At 43.4% G+C, this 17,441-nt stretch overlaps 2 protein-coding genes and 1 non-coding gene across 10 annotated transcripts in view; 2 read left to right on the top strand and 1 right to left on the bottom strand.

Moving 5' to 3' along the window:
- Positions 1–178: 178 nt before the first annotated feature.
- Positions 179–3,612, top strand: si:dkey-30c15.13 (uncharacterized protein LOC558731 homolog). The gene is made up of 7 exons (XM_037767618.1): positions 179–344; positions 452–613; positions 698–808; positions 896–952; positions 1,806–1,916; positions 2,072–2,218; positions 2,857–3,612. The coding sequence occupies exons 2-7, from the start codon at positions 452–454 to the stop codon at positions 2,908–2,910; spliced, it is 642 nt and encodes a 213-aa protein (XP_037623546.1). The 5' UTR covers positions 179–344; the 3' UTR covers positions 2,911–3,612.
- A 2,304-nt stretch (positions 3,613–5,916) lies between these two features.
- frmd4a (FERM domain containing 4A) overlaps positions 5,917–17,441 on the bottom strand; it is a 129,911-nt gene continuing 118,386 nt past the window's right edge. For 7 of the 8 annotated variants that reach the window (XM_037766225.1, XM_037766227.1, XM_037766224.1 and 4 more), the window contains 10 exons: positions 16,334–16,467; positions 16,117–16,239; positions 14,753–14,984; positions 14,540–14,596; positions 14,171–14,408; positions 13,792–13,944; positions 13,083–13,415; positions 12,390–12,973; positions 10,941–11,043; positions 5,917–9,341 (listed from right to left, as the gene is read on the bottom strand). In XM_037766225.1, coding sequence (XP_037622153.1) covers positions 9,239–9,341; positions 10,941–11,043; positions 12,390–12,973; positions 13,083–13,415; positions 13,792–13,944; positions 14,171–14,408; positions 14,540–14,596; positions 14,753–14,984; positions 16,117–16,239; positions 16,334–16,467 — 2,060 coding nt within the window. In that variant the 3' untranslated portion in view covers positions 5,917–9,238. Of the gene's footprint in view, positions 9,342–10,426; positions 10,499–10,940; positions 11,044–12,389; positions 12,974–13,082; positions 13,416–13,791; positions 13,945–14,170; positions 14,409–14,539; positions 14,597–14,752; positions 14,985–16,116; positions 16,240–16,333; positions 16,468–17,441 lie in introns of all 8 variants that reach the window. The other variant, XM_037766222.1, reaches the window with a different exon arrangement.
- trnam-cau lies at positions 11,311–11,383 on the top strand. Its single transcript has one exon. It is a non-coding gene; the product is annotated as a tRNA-Met (tRNA).

Here is a 17,441-nt window from a genome sequence, read left to right on the forward strand (position 1 = left end):
GAGTTAGCACACAAAGTGTAATCTCAACCTGTCTCTAAAATGAAACCAGTCCTCTGATGTCACAGTCACATTTGCCTACACGCTGATAAGCTCTTTAATCGTGACCAATGATCTCCCCGTATCACTTCCCCCAAGAGTGGACTTCAACCGTTTATTATCATCCAACTCAAGTGAACTTTGACCCCCCGGGATCTGCTGCACTAAACACTGAGGAATAAACAGCAGCAGCAGCAGCAGTGAGAAAACAATCTGTTTAAATGTTTCTTATTTCAGCTAGATGACATTTTCTGTTGATATGAGGGCCTGCGGATAAATTAGTGAAAGCTTTACAACATTTGGGGAAGGTAAGCGGCCACATAGACTGAAATCAAGTGTGAAATCTGAGTGTGTGTGATTCTTTCTCAACATCCATTTCGTTTTCTTAGAAATTAACTTTTTTCTACCGCAACAGATGACGCAGAACATGTTCCAGGAGGGGTTACACCAGGTGTTTTTGAAGGAGACACCCCCAACCCGCCCACTGACCCAGGTTACTAATAACGGGGAGCTAGTCAACGGCAGGATTCACCGTTGGTTTGGGACTGTTGTTAATACCAGACTTTTAGTCACTGGGGTGAGATGCTCCTTTCTGATTGGTTAATATACTTTAAAGCGTGTTAAGCTATTGAACTGCTTCATACCTGTGTTTCCCCATCAGGTGGTGCAGATCTTCAGTGCATTAGCTTGCATACTGGCCACAGTCACCCATGCATGTGTGAGCTACAACTGCTCTGTCTCCATGGCAACACCAGTGTGGTCGAGCCTGTTTGTGAGTCCACATCTGCTTCAACTGATTTAGACTTTAAACAGAAAGAGAGAGTCATATACTGGGTGCTAACTGTTTGTGTTGTTACAGTATGTGGCTGCAGGGTGTCTGGCCATGGAGGTTCAGAGGAAAGCTAATAAACTAAAGGTAGGCTGATCATTTCTAATGGGACTTTTTTGTTTTGCTTACGTCCTCACCTTCCTCCCTTAAAGCAGCAGTGGGTAGAAATGGAGCCAATATTATTTTTATGAAACAGTCACTATATCCTGACAGTAGTACATGAGACAGGTAATCTGAAAAAATATTCCTGTGCCTCTGTGTCCTCCGGTGCTCCTAACGGCATCTGCAAGATTTCACAGACCGGAGGAAAACAACCAATCAGAGCCGAGCTGGAGCCTGCCGTCTCTGAGCAGCTGTCAATCACTCACAAACTCTGATCAAACGGTCAAACTAGGCAGCGCTGATCAAATATGAATCAATATTGTGTTACTGTAATGCCTATTTCTCTCCTCAAATGTTTTCAGAAACATCTTGTAGTGTACTGTTTAGCTGTAAAATGAGAAAGTTTGTGACCCGCTAGCCATGTTGAGATCTGTTGAGGAAATACCAAGCACCGCCCACCAGCCGGAGCAAACTTTCTCATTTCACAGCTAAACAGTACACTACAAGATGTTTCTGCAAACATCTGAGGCGAGAAACAGGCATTACAGCAACAGAATATTGATTCATATTTGATCAGCGCTGCCTAGTTTGACCATTTGATCGGGGTTTACGAGTGATTGACAGCTGCCTCTGTTGATGAACAGCCAATAGGAACGCTCTCTCACTGAAATGACCTGTGATTGGCCAAAGTGTCCCGTCACAGGCAAAAAAAATTTTTAAAAACAGAGTCAAGAGGAGGTGCAGAAGTCTAGTTTTCTCTCAGAGCACCTGAATTATAATATGCTGAAAGGTTATTATGGAATTTTTGCAGGTTTAATTTTGTATTAATCGTGAACAGATCATCGCTCTGATGGGTCTGAACCTCTTTAGTCTGCTGTTTGGCTTCTCTGCTCTCCTGGCCAACAGCCTCAGGTCCACACAGCCTGTGGCACTCAACACAAACCAACAGGTAAGTCATTTATGACAAGGAGACTGTATAAACATCATTCTATACCTACACATTTCTAACCATTATGAAAAGCTTCACTTTCTACTTTTATATGCTGAATGTGTAGAAATGACTTCTTTCTGTCCTCCCTATACTCTCTATTCTCCTCACTACAGCGAGTTGGTTCATACGTTGCGAAGGGGAGCTCCATAGCGTTTACTGTGCAGTGTTTCCTGGCATCAGTCTACATACTTTTCCTGTCGTTGAGAGGCATACGTCGCTACAGTCCTCCCAGTAATCAGGCCTACAGCCGCGTCACACAGGTAAATATACTAGGATGACCTTTCACCTGGGCGCTTTGATCATTTCAGTGGTGGAAAGCAACTAAGTACATTTAGTCAAGTACAATTTTGAGGCACTTTACTTTCCATTTTCTGCAACCTTCTACTCCACTATATTTTGGAAGCAAATAATGTACTTCATTATATTTATTTGGCAGCTTTAGTTACTAGTTACTTTGCAGATTTAGATTATTAATACAAAATACAGCAGTATATAAAGTGATTAAAATGAGCTCCACCTTTAGCAGCTGCAACATTAAAGTGATCAATATACATAATCCAGTAATATGTGATTCTGAAATTAACTTTAAGTACATTTTGATGCTAATACTCTTGTACTTTTACTTACGTTTGAATGCAAGGCTTTTACTTGTATTTCTACATTGTGGTATTTCTACTTTTACATAAGTAAAAGATCTGAATACTTCTTCCACCACTGGTCTTTTCCAGTTCGATGGAATACTTTTATTCAGCTGATTTGCTGTGATGATGACAGATGATGAAATGTTTTGTGGGAAGTAACTAAGTACATTTCCAGTGAAATAATAATCAGAGATACCAAATTTAAAAAGCACAGTATCCAGATTTTCATACATTTTGTTTTGCTCTTTTGTGTGCAGGAACCAGATGAAATCAACGGGCCTCTACTGGAACAAGTGGAATACAATCTGTGAAACTCAAAGACCTAAAAAAGACATACTCCTGTCTGCACGGTGTTTTTTTGTAAACTCAGTTACTGTTGTTGATCGGGGTCTGTATGGGTGTTATGATCAGTTCAGAGGAAATTGTTTTAGATATTGTGAAATGATGACCTGACCGATGCCTCAGTATCACTTCTCCTTTGGGATTCCCCAAAACTGGAATTTCCCAAACGAAGTGCAACAGCAAAGTTTAAACCTACAAAACATAAACAGCATGTTAAGCAACTAATGGTGGATGTATACAACACACAGCAATGAGTCATTAAATTAACTCATATGCTTGTTTTCACAGCTGAGAAATCTCATTATCTTACATTGTTAAAACTGATTATAGTTTTCAACACTGGAGGGCAGCATTGCCAGTGATTTGTCACATTGCACAGTCTGATCCACAAATCAACTCCCTCTGTTTAGTGTAAGAATAGATGATGAAATTGTTTCACAAACAAACATAGAAATTTGAATCTGTCTGCTGACTACACATCAGATACTAGAGGTGCCGGTCTGGGAAATGATATTATTATATTGAAGTGAAGATGACCGCACACTAAGCTGCAATGATTTAACTACCAACGTTTCAACCACACTTCTCAATGAAACTCAGTGTTTTAATCTGATGATCATTAAGTGTAAATAAATGGTCTGTTTTAGTAAAGCTTGCACTGATCTCTTTAATCCTCCGACTGATCTTAATTCACACATTCACTTTTACCTTTACCCTAAACCTAATTCTAACCTTAACCCTAAAGTCCCAGCCCCAAAACTGTCCCTTTTAAAGTACCAGTGTGTAACAATTAGGGGGTAAGTATGTTTTTCTTTAGTGTATAATCACCTGAAAATAAGAATCGTTGTGTTTTTGTTACCTTAGAATGAGCCGTTTATATCTACAGATGGAGCGGGTCCTCTTCACGGACCCGGCTGCCATGTCTCTACAGTAGCCCAGAACGGACAAAACACTGTGTTAACTTTTCCTGCTTGTGCCGGAGTCAATAACGTTACTCGTTCCCGAGTTAACCCCCATCACTCCACTCAGCCGCCAGGAAACAAGACACGGGAAACCTCTGTTGGTCTTGAGGAGCTGCAGCATTTATTTCTGCTACAACTTCCACTGAACATTCACGTGATATTCTCAAAGCTAAACTAACTCTGTCTTCTGCTCCACTAGCTCACTTGTTCACTCACACACATTCGCCGCCGCTCTCTCTCTTTTGCTTCACCACTCACTTCCTACGTACACACACACACACACTCTGCTCTGCAACTCTTCAAATGAACAACTCTAGATAGCGTGCATTTTCGCTTCGGCCACCGTAGTTCTTCCACACGCTTGGCACACGAGAGAGGTTGCAATCTGCAACTTCACCGCTAGATGCTGCTAAATCCTACACACTGGTCCTTTAAAGGACTTCACAAAATGTCATAATGTCAAAATGTCCTAATTTTTATGGTCTAAGGCTCACACTGGTCCTTGCAAAGATATATGTCCAAGAGTACAGACACAGTGAGGGGTGTGGCGCGTTTGAGTATTTAAATGATGGAGGATTTCATTAAGAATATAAAGCAAGGTCATACACTACTCATATAACAAGCACACACACACAGTAAGAGTTGTAAGAGTGAAAAGAAAAAATCTCAGAGGAGCTAGTTTCTCACGGCATGTCTGGCTAACAGCTTCCAGCTGTTGCCTGGTTGGGAGAGCTGCTATGGGAACACGCCGAGTACAAAGAGAAACATGGGATTCATTAGTGAACGGACACAGAAGGAGAATAAAAGAAAGCAGGATGACGCGGTCGGGTGTCCTCACCGACAGATTCTTCTCATAGAAACCACTTTTCTGTGGTCAAGTATCAAAACTACCGTTTGTAGCTGGTGTTTTATGATATGAGCGTTTTCAAACAATCCATTTGTTCAGATGTCTGCGTCTCCTGCCAGTATTCGCTTGAATGGTTCCATGTTGCGTTTACACAAAGACAGACTGTTCAGATTCATTGAACTGCGTTACACAGTGGAGCAGCAATGAGATGTTATTCATTACAGATTATTGTTTTTCTCACCAATTCTTCAGATTTTTTATGATTTCAGATCCAGAAATACCATCGTTCCACGTGGAGGGGTTGTCGTTTTTGTGTATTTGCATTTATGTATATATGTGCTGTATGTGTCTCCAAGGTTTTTAGTGACTATTGTGACAGTTCTAATGTGAGTGAGAGGGAGACTTTCTGTGTTTTAGCATTATCTATACGAATAGAGGACTTGCTGCCACATTTCAACAGTAGGAAACCAGCTCATGCTATGCCGTGTCGGTACCTTAAGATTTTGGTAAATCCAAAGTGTTGAAACGTGTGAAATAAAGCCTGTCCAGATGCATTTGTGCAGCTGTTCAACCTCGTGGTCGGGTGATGAGTAATATCTTTTATCTGTGGAATGTATCTTCCTTCTGACTCCACAGGAAATCCTTCTTCTCCCAGAGGGAAGTGACTGAGAGCCCGGATGTGATGACAAGAGAGTGAGTGTGTCCGGAGGAGAGGAAGTGGTGACTACATGAGGGGATCCCCTTTGATAAGTCTCACTGACGCTTCCAGCAGAACGGCCTGGAAGGAGTTGATCTGAGCCACCTGGGAGCGAGAGAATAACTAAACAAAGCAAAAGTAAGCATGGCTCACATACCCCCCCGCTCAATGCTTGACCCCTACAAAAGTAGGGCCAAAGGTTTTGAGCTTTTGGAACTAATGGAATTAATGAGCATTAACTAATTTACTAATGGGCACCCTGGACTTCTAACCCCCAAAAGGCACAACTACACCACACTGTCAACCGAATGTGAAGTTCCTAAAGTAAATAGTTTGAGTTCTGCTCCGGAAACGAAAGTGTGACACGCGAACGGAAGGACACGCAGAGCGCTTTATACCCCCCGACTATGTTGTCGCGGGGGTTTAAAAATAAATACAAAAGACAGCAAAAAATAACCAGACAAAGGCATAATCTTGAGAACATTCATCAATAATTTATTTTTCTTACTCTCAAGAACCACCACTGCTCATCTTGAAAATTCATCATCAATTTCCAACAACACAGTTTTGAAAAATGTAAAGTTACTATACAAATTTTTAATAGAAAAAAGAATAAATTAACTGTGGAATTCAGTTATTTTTTTGTTTTTTTTGTTGATCAATTCCACATTTTTTCTACAACACCTTTTAATGTATTGTTACAGTTGAACAGAACTGATAAAATCAAGTTACATGCTCTATTGTCTGGTAGGGGAAGTGTTCTACTATTAAACTGTCTGTTAAAATAAGCTTCATTTTGCACATCTGGTAATTGAATCTATTGATAACAATGAAGATGTCTAGATCCTACGTGACAAAGCAGTAACTGGTCATTTTGTAGCACCTGAAAGGGTTGTTACAATGTCAGAACTAAAAACAAAAACAAAAACAATACTGGTTCATATAAAATGGAACATTGTTAAAACAATGAATGTGAATGTTAAAAACCCCACAAAAACCTTACAGTGCCCCTCCGTACATACAGGAAAAGACCGATAAAAGAGTTAGTTCATTTCTCTTGAGGAGTATTACAAAAACATTTCTATGGAGCACAGAAAATATGGTGTGTTTTGGAGCTACAGAGGGAAAGGGGACGTCACACTTCTTCACATCGGAGGTCAGAGATTACCACAAGGTCAAAGATGGGCGAGGAAACACTATGGAGCAAGACGTGCTGACGTTAAGCGTAGAGAAGTCGGATGCTCTTTGGGGGGGTCTTTATTTGTCAGTGGATCTGCAGGGCATGCGTGGGATTGTGTCTTTAGCACGCAGACAGTGGGCGAAGACTCTTGAGTGAGCAAAAGCAGGGTCTAACTTGCACTCTAATAGGTGATTACACTAGAGTAACTCATTCTTATGAGATGGGAGTGCTGGTTCCAAATCCTGATCAGCTGTGAACAGGCACGGGTGGAGAACTTTTGGAGAACCAACCATGCAGGGAGCGGGCTAAACCTTCTTATTTAAATAGTCTAGAAAGTGGCAGATTACAACAGTGCATAATGGAAACACGACACTATGAGGGACAGGGTAAGACATTCCTCCCATGCCACACACCACATGTTACACCATTTATCCAGACATAATGGTGCCGTAAGACTGACGAAAAACATGTCCACTCCTCTAGAATCTGTCATAATCTTTGTAAAATGAACGGAGATTTTGTGCAACAATGAAATTCGTAACATAAATTCTGGTTAGGGGGAAGATGAGAGGGTTTAGATACAGCGAAAACATGCAGAGCTCTACTTCCTTCTTACAAAACCAGGTGTGCTTTTCTAACTCTGTTCTGAATATCTGATTGATCGGGATTGTTTGTTTCAGTTCTGGCTATGGCTTCTCTTTTGCCCTGACAGCGGGGTAGTAATTAGTGTCGACCTGAAACTCATCGATGTCCGTGTACTAATAAAAAGAGCTCTATCGTGTATTGTACGTGGTTCTAGCGTTTCTACTTCCCGTCTTATGCACTTTGATACAGCTCATGATTAAAATATTTAGAGTGGAAAATGAGAACACACTAATTGTAGGTCCAGCGCTCACAGACACTGTTCAATGTTGTGCTTTTCAAAGTACATTTCCGAGTATGCTTGATGCCAAATCATAGAGAAGTCTGCTGCCTGCTTTATACAATGGCTATAGCCTGAGGGGGACTTACTGTTTGTGGCTGTTACAGTGCTGAATTACAGTACAAATGTAAAAGCACCAACCATTTTTTTGGCACTCATGCGCGCCCATAATATGAGGTGTTGTGACTGCCAGTGTGTGTGTGTGTGTGTGTGTCCTAGCCGAGTTCAGACTGTCTGTGTTCAGTCAGGATGCTCCTGTCATGCTGAAGAGAGACGGACAGAAAGATGAGAAAGCACAGTGCTACAGTAGGGGGACTGACAGATAACTCCGCTATAGAGCCCAAGACAGAAAAAGATGATTCACTACAGAGATTTTTCACTGAACAGCCTCAATATCAAACACAAGTAACGCCAACAGATGTCAACAGCCAGAAATCTTTCAAAATAAAACATTTGAAAAGGTGGAATCAGATTGTTTTTCTATATCAAAACTACATCCAAAATCAAATGTTGCACGATGCGGCCGTGTTAACACCCCCACCGAAGGAGTGTAGAAGTACTGATCACAATGTGGCCAAACATGTGGACAGAGAAATCTTGAAAAGACATTAACTAAACATGAATGATGAAGTCACTGAAATAAGCATAGATTAATGCCAAACCCAATAACCACAAATTCTCCCTACGATGCACTAATGATGTTTTTACTCCGAGCATCAGAGAACACGGCAAAGTGCCTGCTTCAATTCACTCTGTAGATTCAAACCAGTTCATATGCTTCTTGTACAATGTTTGTTATTGCTATAGTCCTCATCAATATCCCAGATAGAGTCCCATAAGCCATCCTGATATTGTCACTGTGAATTCACTCTCATACAGTTGCATGGCACCAGCCCAGGGACCCCTGGTGTGACCAGTTAATCCAGTAAATTGTCTTTGGTTGTGGGTTAAACTGAGAGGAGTTGTCATCTAAATGTTTGTTAATCCGGATTTTTTGTTTTTTGAAAAGTCTGTGTCATCTTCTCTTCTTATAAATATGCGGGGACAAATAAACAAAAAAAGGACAAACAACATTGATGGGAATAATGAAATCCAACACAGTTCACTTTGGGCCTGGAAATGGGTTTTAAACTGGTGGCTCAAATCCAGCAGGTATCCTCTGATTGGGTGGCAGTGCACTGGAGTTAATTAATAGGTCGGGGAGGGGTCCAAAGACGAGATATGAAACAGATCCTAGATGTTGCTTCTGTTGAGCGGTTTGATATTTTTCTGTGCTCTCTCTCTCTCTTCCCATCGCTCCTTTGCCCCGTCGCTAGTGTGCTGAGGGTGAGTAAAGAACGGGCTCTGTGGTGCTGCTGCAGCAGGGCAACAGTTCAACAGCTGAGGTGGCTCTTCTCAGTCTGTTTCTGTGAAATCAGCCCTCATCAGAGCCCAGCGAGTGTGTCCCTGTCCAGCTGAGCTGTGATAGAGGGAGCGTAATAATAAAGAGGATGGTGAGATGGATGGAGGGCAGGATTTAGGGAAGGAGGGAGGCTCGTGTCCAGTCCGCCAGTCCGCCGGTCCGCTCAGGGCAGGGTTTTTGTAGGGCCTTAAGGATGAGGTTGTTGGTTGTCGATGGGTAGTAGTGAGGGACAGTGGAGAGGCAGTAGGAGAGGGCAATGGGACTTTTCTGGTCCCTTTAGGAAGGTCTCAGACCAGGGTTCCAGGTTTGGCCTTATCGTGTCCGTACCACTGCACATCTGCCAGCTCTGAACACAGGGGGCTGCTGAGGAAACAGCTGTCACTGAAAGACCTGCAGAGGAAGACACATGCCAGCATGAGACTGACTTCAGACACAAGTGTTTCATCTCAAAAGATACATTTATTTAATAATAGGGATGCACCGATACGACTTTTTCAGTCCCAATACGGAAACCTGGGATTTGGGTATCTGCCGATACCGAGTACCGATCTCATACCAGTTTTTAATTAATAAACTGTATGCCTCCACTGTGTGGAAGTGACTGGGATCATTCCGTTATGTGTAAGGCAACATCAGGTTTGACTTAAACATTGCTTTCCTAACTTTGAAAAAAACTAAATGTAACAAATAAATATATACATAAAAATGTATTTAATTGTTATTTATTATTAAAATAATAAATCGTACACCAGCAACTTGGTAAAAAAATCTTCAGAATTAATAGGAATTACAATTCAAGTGTAAACCTTTTTAATGCAGCAACAAATTGGTCAAAAACTTAAACAGGAATTCAAATTCCAGCATATAATGTATATAGTATATAAACATAGAAGTGAATTGAACAGATCGGCCCCATTGTCACCAATACCCGATCCAGCTGTATGAGTCAGCATCGGCCCGATACCCAACCTGCTATCGTTGCATCCCTATTTAATAACTACTATCATGGAACATGGTTTCAAGCGTTATCCTGCTCTTGAGATTGTTTGTTAATGTTTCTTTGTTACAACACATACAGCACATGGTGAAGTAGTATTTCTATTAGTATATCCTGCAAGGAATCAGCCACAGTGTCGGTGTCAGACCACAGAGCAGAGCACATGCAGAGACCAGATACAGATGCAGCCAAAGAAGGAGTACATGACACAGATACCGCCACCGCGCACCGCCAGCGCAACCGCCACCGCCGAAGAGCAAGAACTTGTCCACATTGTCAGCCCCCCACAGTCGATGATGATGTCGACTAAGTAAGAATAATAGTAAGAATAGTGCACGGACACATTTCTATAAATAAAAGTCTGATTTTGAGTAAATTCGGCACTAACGCTGTCACATTATATTTTTATTTTCTCTCTGTAATGCTGCTGCTGTGTTTCCCGAACAGTTACACTGTAGGTTTAGACCACAGACAGTACCTCTATGCATCAGAGCTGGGCTGAGGGGGAGACTGACAGACGTCCTCAGTAGGAGAGCTGTCTGCTGTGCCTCTAAACCAGGAGAGAGGACACACACACAAGGAAAGGAGGGTTAGTGCAGACAGAGAGAGACGAGGGGAAGAAATGACAAATATTAGGTAACAAGGGAAATTTCCATGACGAAAAAGACGACAGGAAAAAAAGAGTGCAAGGAAGATGCAGTGAGTGAATCAATAACACAAACAGCAGAGTGAAAAGTCAAGAAGGAGTGACATAACTTGAGTATGAGAATAGACCCCGAATCACATAAAAAAATCATTCTGTAGGATTAGTTGTAACAGTGTAAAACAATATCAGCTGACGGATAAAACAGACAGTCAAAGCTTGTGAGGATGTTAGAGTGAAGTTTGGATAAAGATGGAGAGAAAGAAGCTGATAAAGAAGCTCATATCCGGCTTCAAATATCATTACCACCTCGGTCTGCTGCTGCTGTGTGTGTGTGTGTGTGTCTTACCCGCTCTGCCAGTTGAGGATGTGCTGTGGGCTACAGGGGGGTGTAGGTGTGGCTGCGTGTTCGCTGGAGGGCGTCATACTCCTCTGGCTGTGAGGGGATGCAGCTACGGAGGGAAAAACTGACAGTTAGTCGTGCTAAATGAGATACAACACATGCAGCATGAGATAGAGAGACACAAATACACACACATACAGAGACACAGAGCAAACACACACACACAATAGATGCTACAGCGAGGTGAGCGGCAAAGGAATTTCAACTATGCCTCACATACGGTGGGTTAGGGGGGGGGATGTGGCCTCAGAGCCACTGAGACCATTTGGCTCAGGGGTCATGTTACACAACGGTCACATGTTAAAAGCAAAATCCAGCCTCGTTGGCGCAGTAGGCAGCGCGTCAGTCTCATAATCTGAAGGTCGTGAGTTCGAGCCTCACACGGGGCATTGTGTTTTCCTTTCTCCATTATTTGTTGTGAGTAATTTACATCTAAGAAGCACTGCGCTATTTTAGACGTGTCAAACGCAATCTTAGGCTGAATCCAAATGTCCAGATTTCACTCGCAGAGCAACCACACTACCTACTACTTATATAACTCACAGGGTCCAACTGTGCCATTTCTAAATTTAGATAACAGTGAAAAAAAACCTTTATGATAGGATTATGCGCTGATTAATTTTCATCCAAGTAAGGAAAAAATGGGGCCACCTACAATATGAAAGTCCTCATGTGAATGTTATGTGACCAAAGTCTGTGAGGGTTCAGTCCAAAACATCTCTCAGTAATTTAAACTTTGTATTGATTTAAAATTAAACATAAATGTTGAATCGTTGCGTTACTCAGCTACGGTTCTCAGTAATCATTCAAAGCTCAATTAATCTGACATCATAAACTTCGTTGGCGCATCCGTCTCATAATCTGAAGGTCGTGAGTTCGAGCCTCACACGGGGCCACCTACTATATGAAAATCCTCAAAGGGTTTGATGTGAATGTAATGTGACTAAAGTCTGTGAGGGTTCAGTCCACAAATCCAGAATGTCTCTCAGTAATTTTGTATTGATTTAGAATTAAACATAAATGTTGAATCGTTGAGTTACTCAGCTACGGCTCTCAGTAATCATTCAAAGCTCAATTAATCTCACATCATAAACTTCGATGTCAGTCTCAATCTGAAGGTCGTGAGTTCGAGCCTCACATGGGACGATGCTTATTCAATAAATTATATTAACATTTACTAACCAAATTAAATCAAAGTCTGTTTTTTATTTTACTAAAAATTCTAAATAAATATCGAACAAGTTTGAGAGTGTGTATTGCTTAAAGCAAACACACTGATTGAATTACTCAACTAGTGTTCTCAGTTACAGGATCTAAAGACACACAAATACATCAGCCACACTGGCCTCATTGGCACAGTAGGAAGCGCGTCAGTCTCATAATCTGAAGACCCACCTGGTGAGCCCTTGGCGAGTGTCCCTACTCGACTCCCTCGACCGTGTCCCAGAGTGCCTTGCTGTGACCCTGTCTCGGAGGAAGTAGACCCCGAATGCGAGTGACTCCTCTCCTTCAGGCTCCCTGAGGACCTCTGGTACCAGCACCGCAGCTCTTCAGACACCGCTGCCCTCCCCCCTCCTCCGCTGCCACCACCCTCTCGCCCCAACGACGGAGTCCGTACGATCTGAGAGCGCGACGGCGTGAGTCGGCCGCTCCCCTCTCCTCCCTCCTCTCCCCCCCAGGCCTCCTTGTACAGTCCCCCGGCCGTGTAGGAGCTGGAGGTCTTGAACTGGGCCTTGACGCTGTAATGGCCCTCCTGATCGCTCTCCAGGCTGCGCACCACCACGGGGTTGGGGCTGCCCTCCACGTACAGCGGGTACTCCTTGATGCGGTACTGGGAGGAGGGCTGGCTCTGGCTGTGGAGGTAGACTCCGTGGTGTCCTCCTCCCATCCCACCTCCACCTGAGCCTCCACCAGAGCCGTTCTTAGCTGCCAGGTTTGGCATGGAGCCCGAGTTAGAGGAACCCAGGTGACCTGCAGACCTGGAGAGAGAACACATACATCCATCTATTGTCAATCTATTCATTTTTTTATTGCCAAAAAAGGAGTTGTGTACAGAAAGCCTCTTTCCCTGCACTCCCCCGCCCTTACCTGTGCCTTTGCCTCTGCCTCTGCCTGGCTTTGGAGGGTGAGTCCTCTCCCAGAGTGGAGTAGTTGGGGTTGCTGCCGGGGGGTCCACCAGAGGGGTAGTAATGCTCCGAGCTGCTATGGCTGGTGCAGGATGAGCAGTCGTCCAGCGGGTCAGAGCCGTTGGAGTTGCGTCCTGGGACCAGGAAGAAGTCGGGGCTGCCCAGTGTGCCCAGGGTGTGCGGGTGTGCGTCGGGGTCGGGCGCCAACAGTTTGCCCTGGGACTCAAGGCTTGAGCTGCGGTTCCTAAAGTGCTGAGCGAGACTGTGCAGACGTGTGGGACTGATGTCCACTGACCTGTGAGATGAACAAACACACAAAAAAAGTGTGAATATAAGGGAACGGAGCTACAGAATTATGTGAATGTCAATTTAATAGGGCTGTCAACTGATTCAAATATTTAATTGCAAATTAATCGCACATTTTTTATCTGTTCAAAATGTACCTTAAAAGAGGATTGGTCAAGTATTTAATACTCTTATCAACATGGCGTATGGACGAATATGCTTGCTTAACGCGTTATTATAATGTTAACTTTGACAGCCCTAAAATTTAATAATATAGAACAAGGTGATTTAGAAAAGCTACCAGAAAGGAGGTCCTGTAAACCCATTCCAGTTGGGGTAAAAATTGACTTTATAACCAGTAAAGAATTGAATGTACGAGGACTGACCTAGTGGAATGTACGTAGTGTGGCGTCCTGGTCCTCAGGTCCGGGGTTGAGGGCATGCTGGACTGAGAGTTCCAGTGAGGGAGGCTCCTGATGGGGCTGCTCTGCAGAGAGTTACTACCCCCTGCTTCTGCACTGCCAGAGCTTGGGAAACGCCTGTGAGTTGACAAAGACGCAAGGAAAAAAGCATAATTTATAATTAATATTATTCCATATACTCCTTTCACATGGGCAACGTCATGAATGATGTGCTCTATTGAACTTGCCGTCAACCCGTTTTGATTGGATGAGCTACATTTGAGATGACTAAACAATATATTAAATGTACTCATTAACGTTAATATACAGTACTCTAAAGCTAGTTAAATAAACTCCCTCATACCTGGAATGAGAGGAGCGTTTCTTGATTTTTTCGTAGGGCTCGTCCAGTGACGATTCACTCCACATCTTGGGTTTGATGGGGGATTTATCGTAGTCGGGGCGCGAGTAGTGCAGGTGTCGCAGGCCATCCAGGGACTGCGGCGGAGGGGGCCGGCTGTGAGAAGGCGGTCGGGGAGGGAGGCCCTTATGAGGCGATGCTACTGGAGAGAAGGTGGGAGTACCTGTAACTTGAGAATCATCTGAAATAGAGAAAACATTGGATTTACATTGGAGCAATTAATATAGTTCAATAAAATCATGAAAAAAACCCACAAGAATCAGCGCGTTATTGTTAAAATCTTTCAGAGCAATATGAAGGTGATGAACTCACCATCATCCAAGACCAGTGCGTCAGACAGTGAACTGTCTTCAGAACCAATATTGGCCTCTATAGGACAGAGAAACAAAGACTAGAGATTAGACACTATACAATTACAAAATCTGAAAAGCTGCTGTGTGTGGTGGCAACTACAGCTAATAGAAATAATAAAGAGATATGAAAACAATGTGATTTCGCCGTAGTGAATAGGAGTTTATTGGTTACCCTCTATGATAAGCGACGCCCTCTGCGTAGGCTTCTTGCCAGAGCGGACCCGGTGCTCGTTGATAGAGTTCTCAATTTCCTGGAGCTTCTTCAGTGCGTTCAGATAAGAAGTCTTCCTCTGTTTCTTCAGCTTCTTACTGCTCACGTGAGGGTCGCTGGCAAGACGCCTGGCTGCCTCTGTAATCTGGGACTGAATGGCAAACTCCCGCTCCAAACGCTCCAGCTCCTCTTCCTGGGATAAGCACACACACACACACACACACACAAACATGAGTGCAAAGATACTGGATTCGCTCACAGTTTTAGCAACAGAAACCCCAAAACAACAAGGCTCAGTTTGCAGACACGTACTCAGACTGTAACTCTCCCATGCAACATATTTGGTTAGACACACACACACAAAGCCTTGCCAGAGAAAACACACTGCGGAAATCATTTATCTGTGCTGCAGCGCCGCATTTTCTCACCACTGGATATACTCTATTGAGACACTCTGTCCCCCAATAATAACACCTCTCCATCAATACATCCTCTACGCCACTGCGGAGACTTGTGGAGCAGAAACTATTAGGTGCACCAAGTAAAACAAACTCTGTCATGCTGCAAATGTATTGCATATTATGTTTACTGCACTGCAAAATGTGCATCTACTGAGCATATACTGCAATATATGGTGTATTATACTGTTGAATAATGATGATTATAGACAAAGAAATAAACTCTGGTGCACTCATATATGTGAGAACACACACTTGCCTCCAGAGAGACAGAGCGATGATGTATTCAATTGCGTCAACACCTTACTGGACTACCTCAGTTCTGAGGAATCCCTCTCTCTAACAATCCCTTCCCACTACCGACAGAGCAGCTTCTGTTTCTGTGTGTGTGAGTTTAAGGTTTAAGGTGATCTTTCTGCTTGCGAGGCAGTTTTTGTGATATTGTGTCCCTGGATTCTTTTCAAAGCATACAACCTCAGCAGGCACACACCCACATGCCTGCACACATGCAGTGCGCGCACACAATCCTACTATCACCACTTCCTGTGGCGAGAAGGCTGCCGGACTATTTTTAGAAGTTCTGCTGCTCTGGAAAATCTACCCGTGGCACAAAAAGACAAAGACGGTCCAAGACGTCTCAGACTGTGGCTTTTCAGTGTTCTCTTGATCTGCACCGTATAACTTCAAGAGCTTTTAAAGCACCAGTTGTTCATAAATGGAGCATTAACATTACAGCTGGGTTAATAGCAGATAAATACAGGTGCTTCTTGTATTTGTTTCAAACACTGATCCCGATAGATGACCTCCTGTTTTTACTGGAGAGTGTGATAAAGTGGTACTGTGGAGAACGGGGAGTTGCAGCTTCACCTCTCCCTTTGGAAGAATTTTCTGCTCATCCAGTTTGAAGGCGGTACCGATCTTCCGTCGCACTGTGGGCGGCTCCTCTCCCGGATCCAGAGGGTATTCCTTCGGAAGCTTTCCTGTCAGCTCCTACGAAAGACGACACAAGAACAATTAGAAGGGAAGACCTAAAGAGTATTCTGATTTTCAAAATATTTGCCAGATGTGTGTTTTTTTCTCCTACCGCTTCTCTGATGCAGATGTTCTTAAGTTCTTCTAGCCTCTTTTTTAGCGTATCCTCTAGAGCATCCTGCCTGGCCCTCAGCGCTGCCAGCATGTCCTTCTTAGCTGTCTGGGAGCTGTCCGATTCCTGAGAGCCTGCAGAGTACAGACAACACATAACGTGAGGGCAGGAGTCTATGTGGAGAATATGTACGTGTGTGTGTTTGGAGTTGTGGGGACTTCTTGTGAGGCAGATTGCGGAGGGGAGGTAGAAATTGTGTATGCACCTGCTATCCTCGCAGGATGTTTACAAGGGAAGTGAATGGAACGTTTCGATAAGGAAGTTCTAGCGGTGTGTTTGTGCGAGAGTTTCAAGGAAGGGGCAGCTTAGGACAAAGTCTGTGACGCACAATCTCCAAGGCCCTGAGATGGTGCCAGTCATGCCTTGTTGAAAAAAAAACCACATACAAAACCCCCTCACACACACATTTGGTTTCTCTCTGTTGCTTTCTCAGTGACCGTGCGGTTAAACATAGCAACAATACAAAACTAACCACTGCTGAAAGAGTTGTGGCAGAAAGAAACATTAAATGGCTCTCTATTGTTACTAGATACACTATATTTAAGTTCAATGTTTCTAAACGTATAGTTTTGCCGGTACACAAACCCCAGCAGCTCAGATTCATTCAGTTTTGTGTGGTATTGATGTTGAACAGCCACGAGTGGTTTCAAATTGATCAGACACACTCTATGATCTAGTCAGACAGAGACGCGTTGGCTGTGGCAGAGAGGGGAGGTGACTGGACGTGGCATCACAGTTCCTGCGACATGTTTATGTTGCTGGGCAGAGAGTCAGCAGTGGATCATGAAATCAACACACTGACACAACACCAATAACACAAGACAGACAGATAAGATAGAGACAACCTGTATGATACAGAGGGTGGAACTAGAGAGGGACAGAGAGGAGAGAAAAGGGAGATTAGGAGACTAGGAATGGATAGCTGAAGAGATGAAAGGGGAGGGATAAGGGAGAGATACGTGAGAGAAAAAGGGGGAAAAAGGGAAAAAACAGATTGGATCAGGAAGATGAGCTGTGGAGAGATCCAAATGAGGAGAGCATGCAGGAC

Source organism: Sebastes umbrosus, chromosome 4 (genome assembly GCF_015220745.1).
Source record: "Sebastes umbrosus isolate fSebUmb1 chromosome 4, fSebUmb1.pri, whole genome shotgun sequence".
In the NCBI taxonomy this organism is placed as follows: domain Eukaryota; kingdom Metazoa; phylum Chordata; class Actinopteri; order Perciformes; family Sebastidae; genus Sebastes; species Sebastes umbrosus.

Bases quoted from the DNA above. Each gene is read 5' to 3' on its own strand.
- si:dkey-30c15.13 (XM_037767618.1), top strand. From the start codon at position 452: ATGACGCAGAACATGTTCCAGGAGGGGTTACACCAGGTGTTTTTGAAG. The intron at 809-895 runs GTGAGTCCACAT...GTGTTGTTACAG, and splicing joins CAGTGTGGTCGAGCCTGTTT to TATGTGGCTGCAGGGTGTCT. The intron at 953-1,805 runs GTAGGCTGATCA...AATCGTGAACAG, and splicing joins GGAAAGCTAATAAACTAAAG to ATCATCGCTCTGATGGGTCT.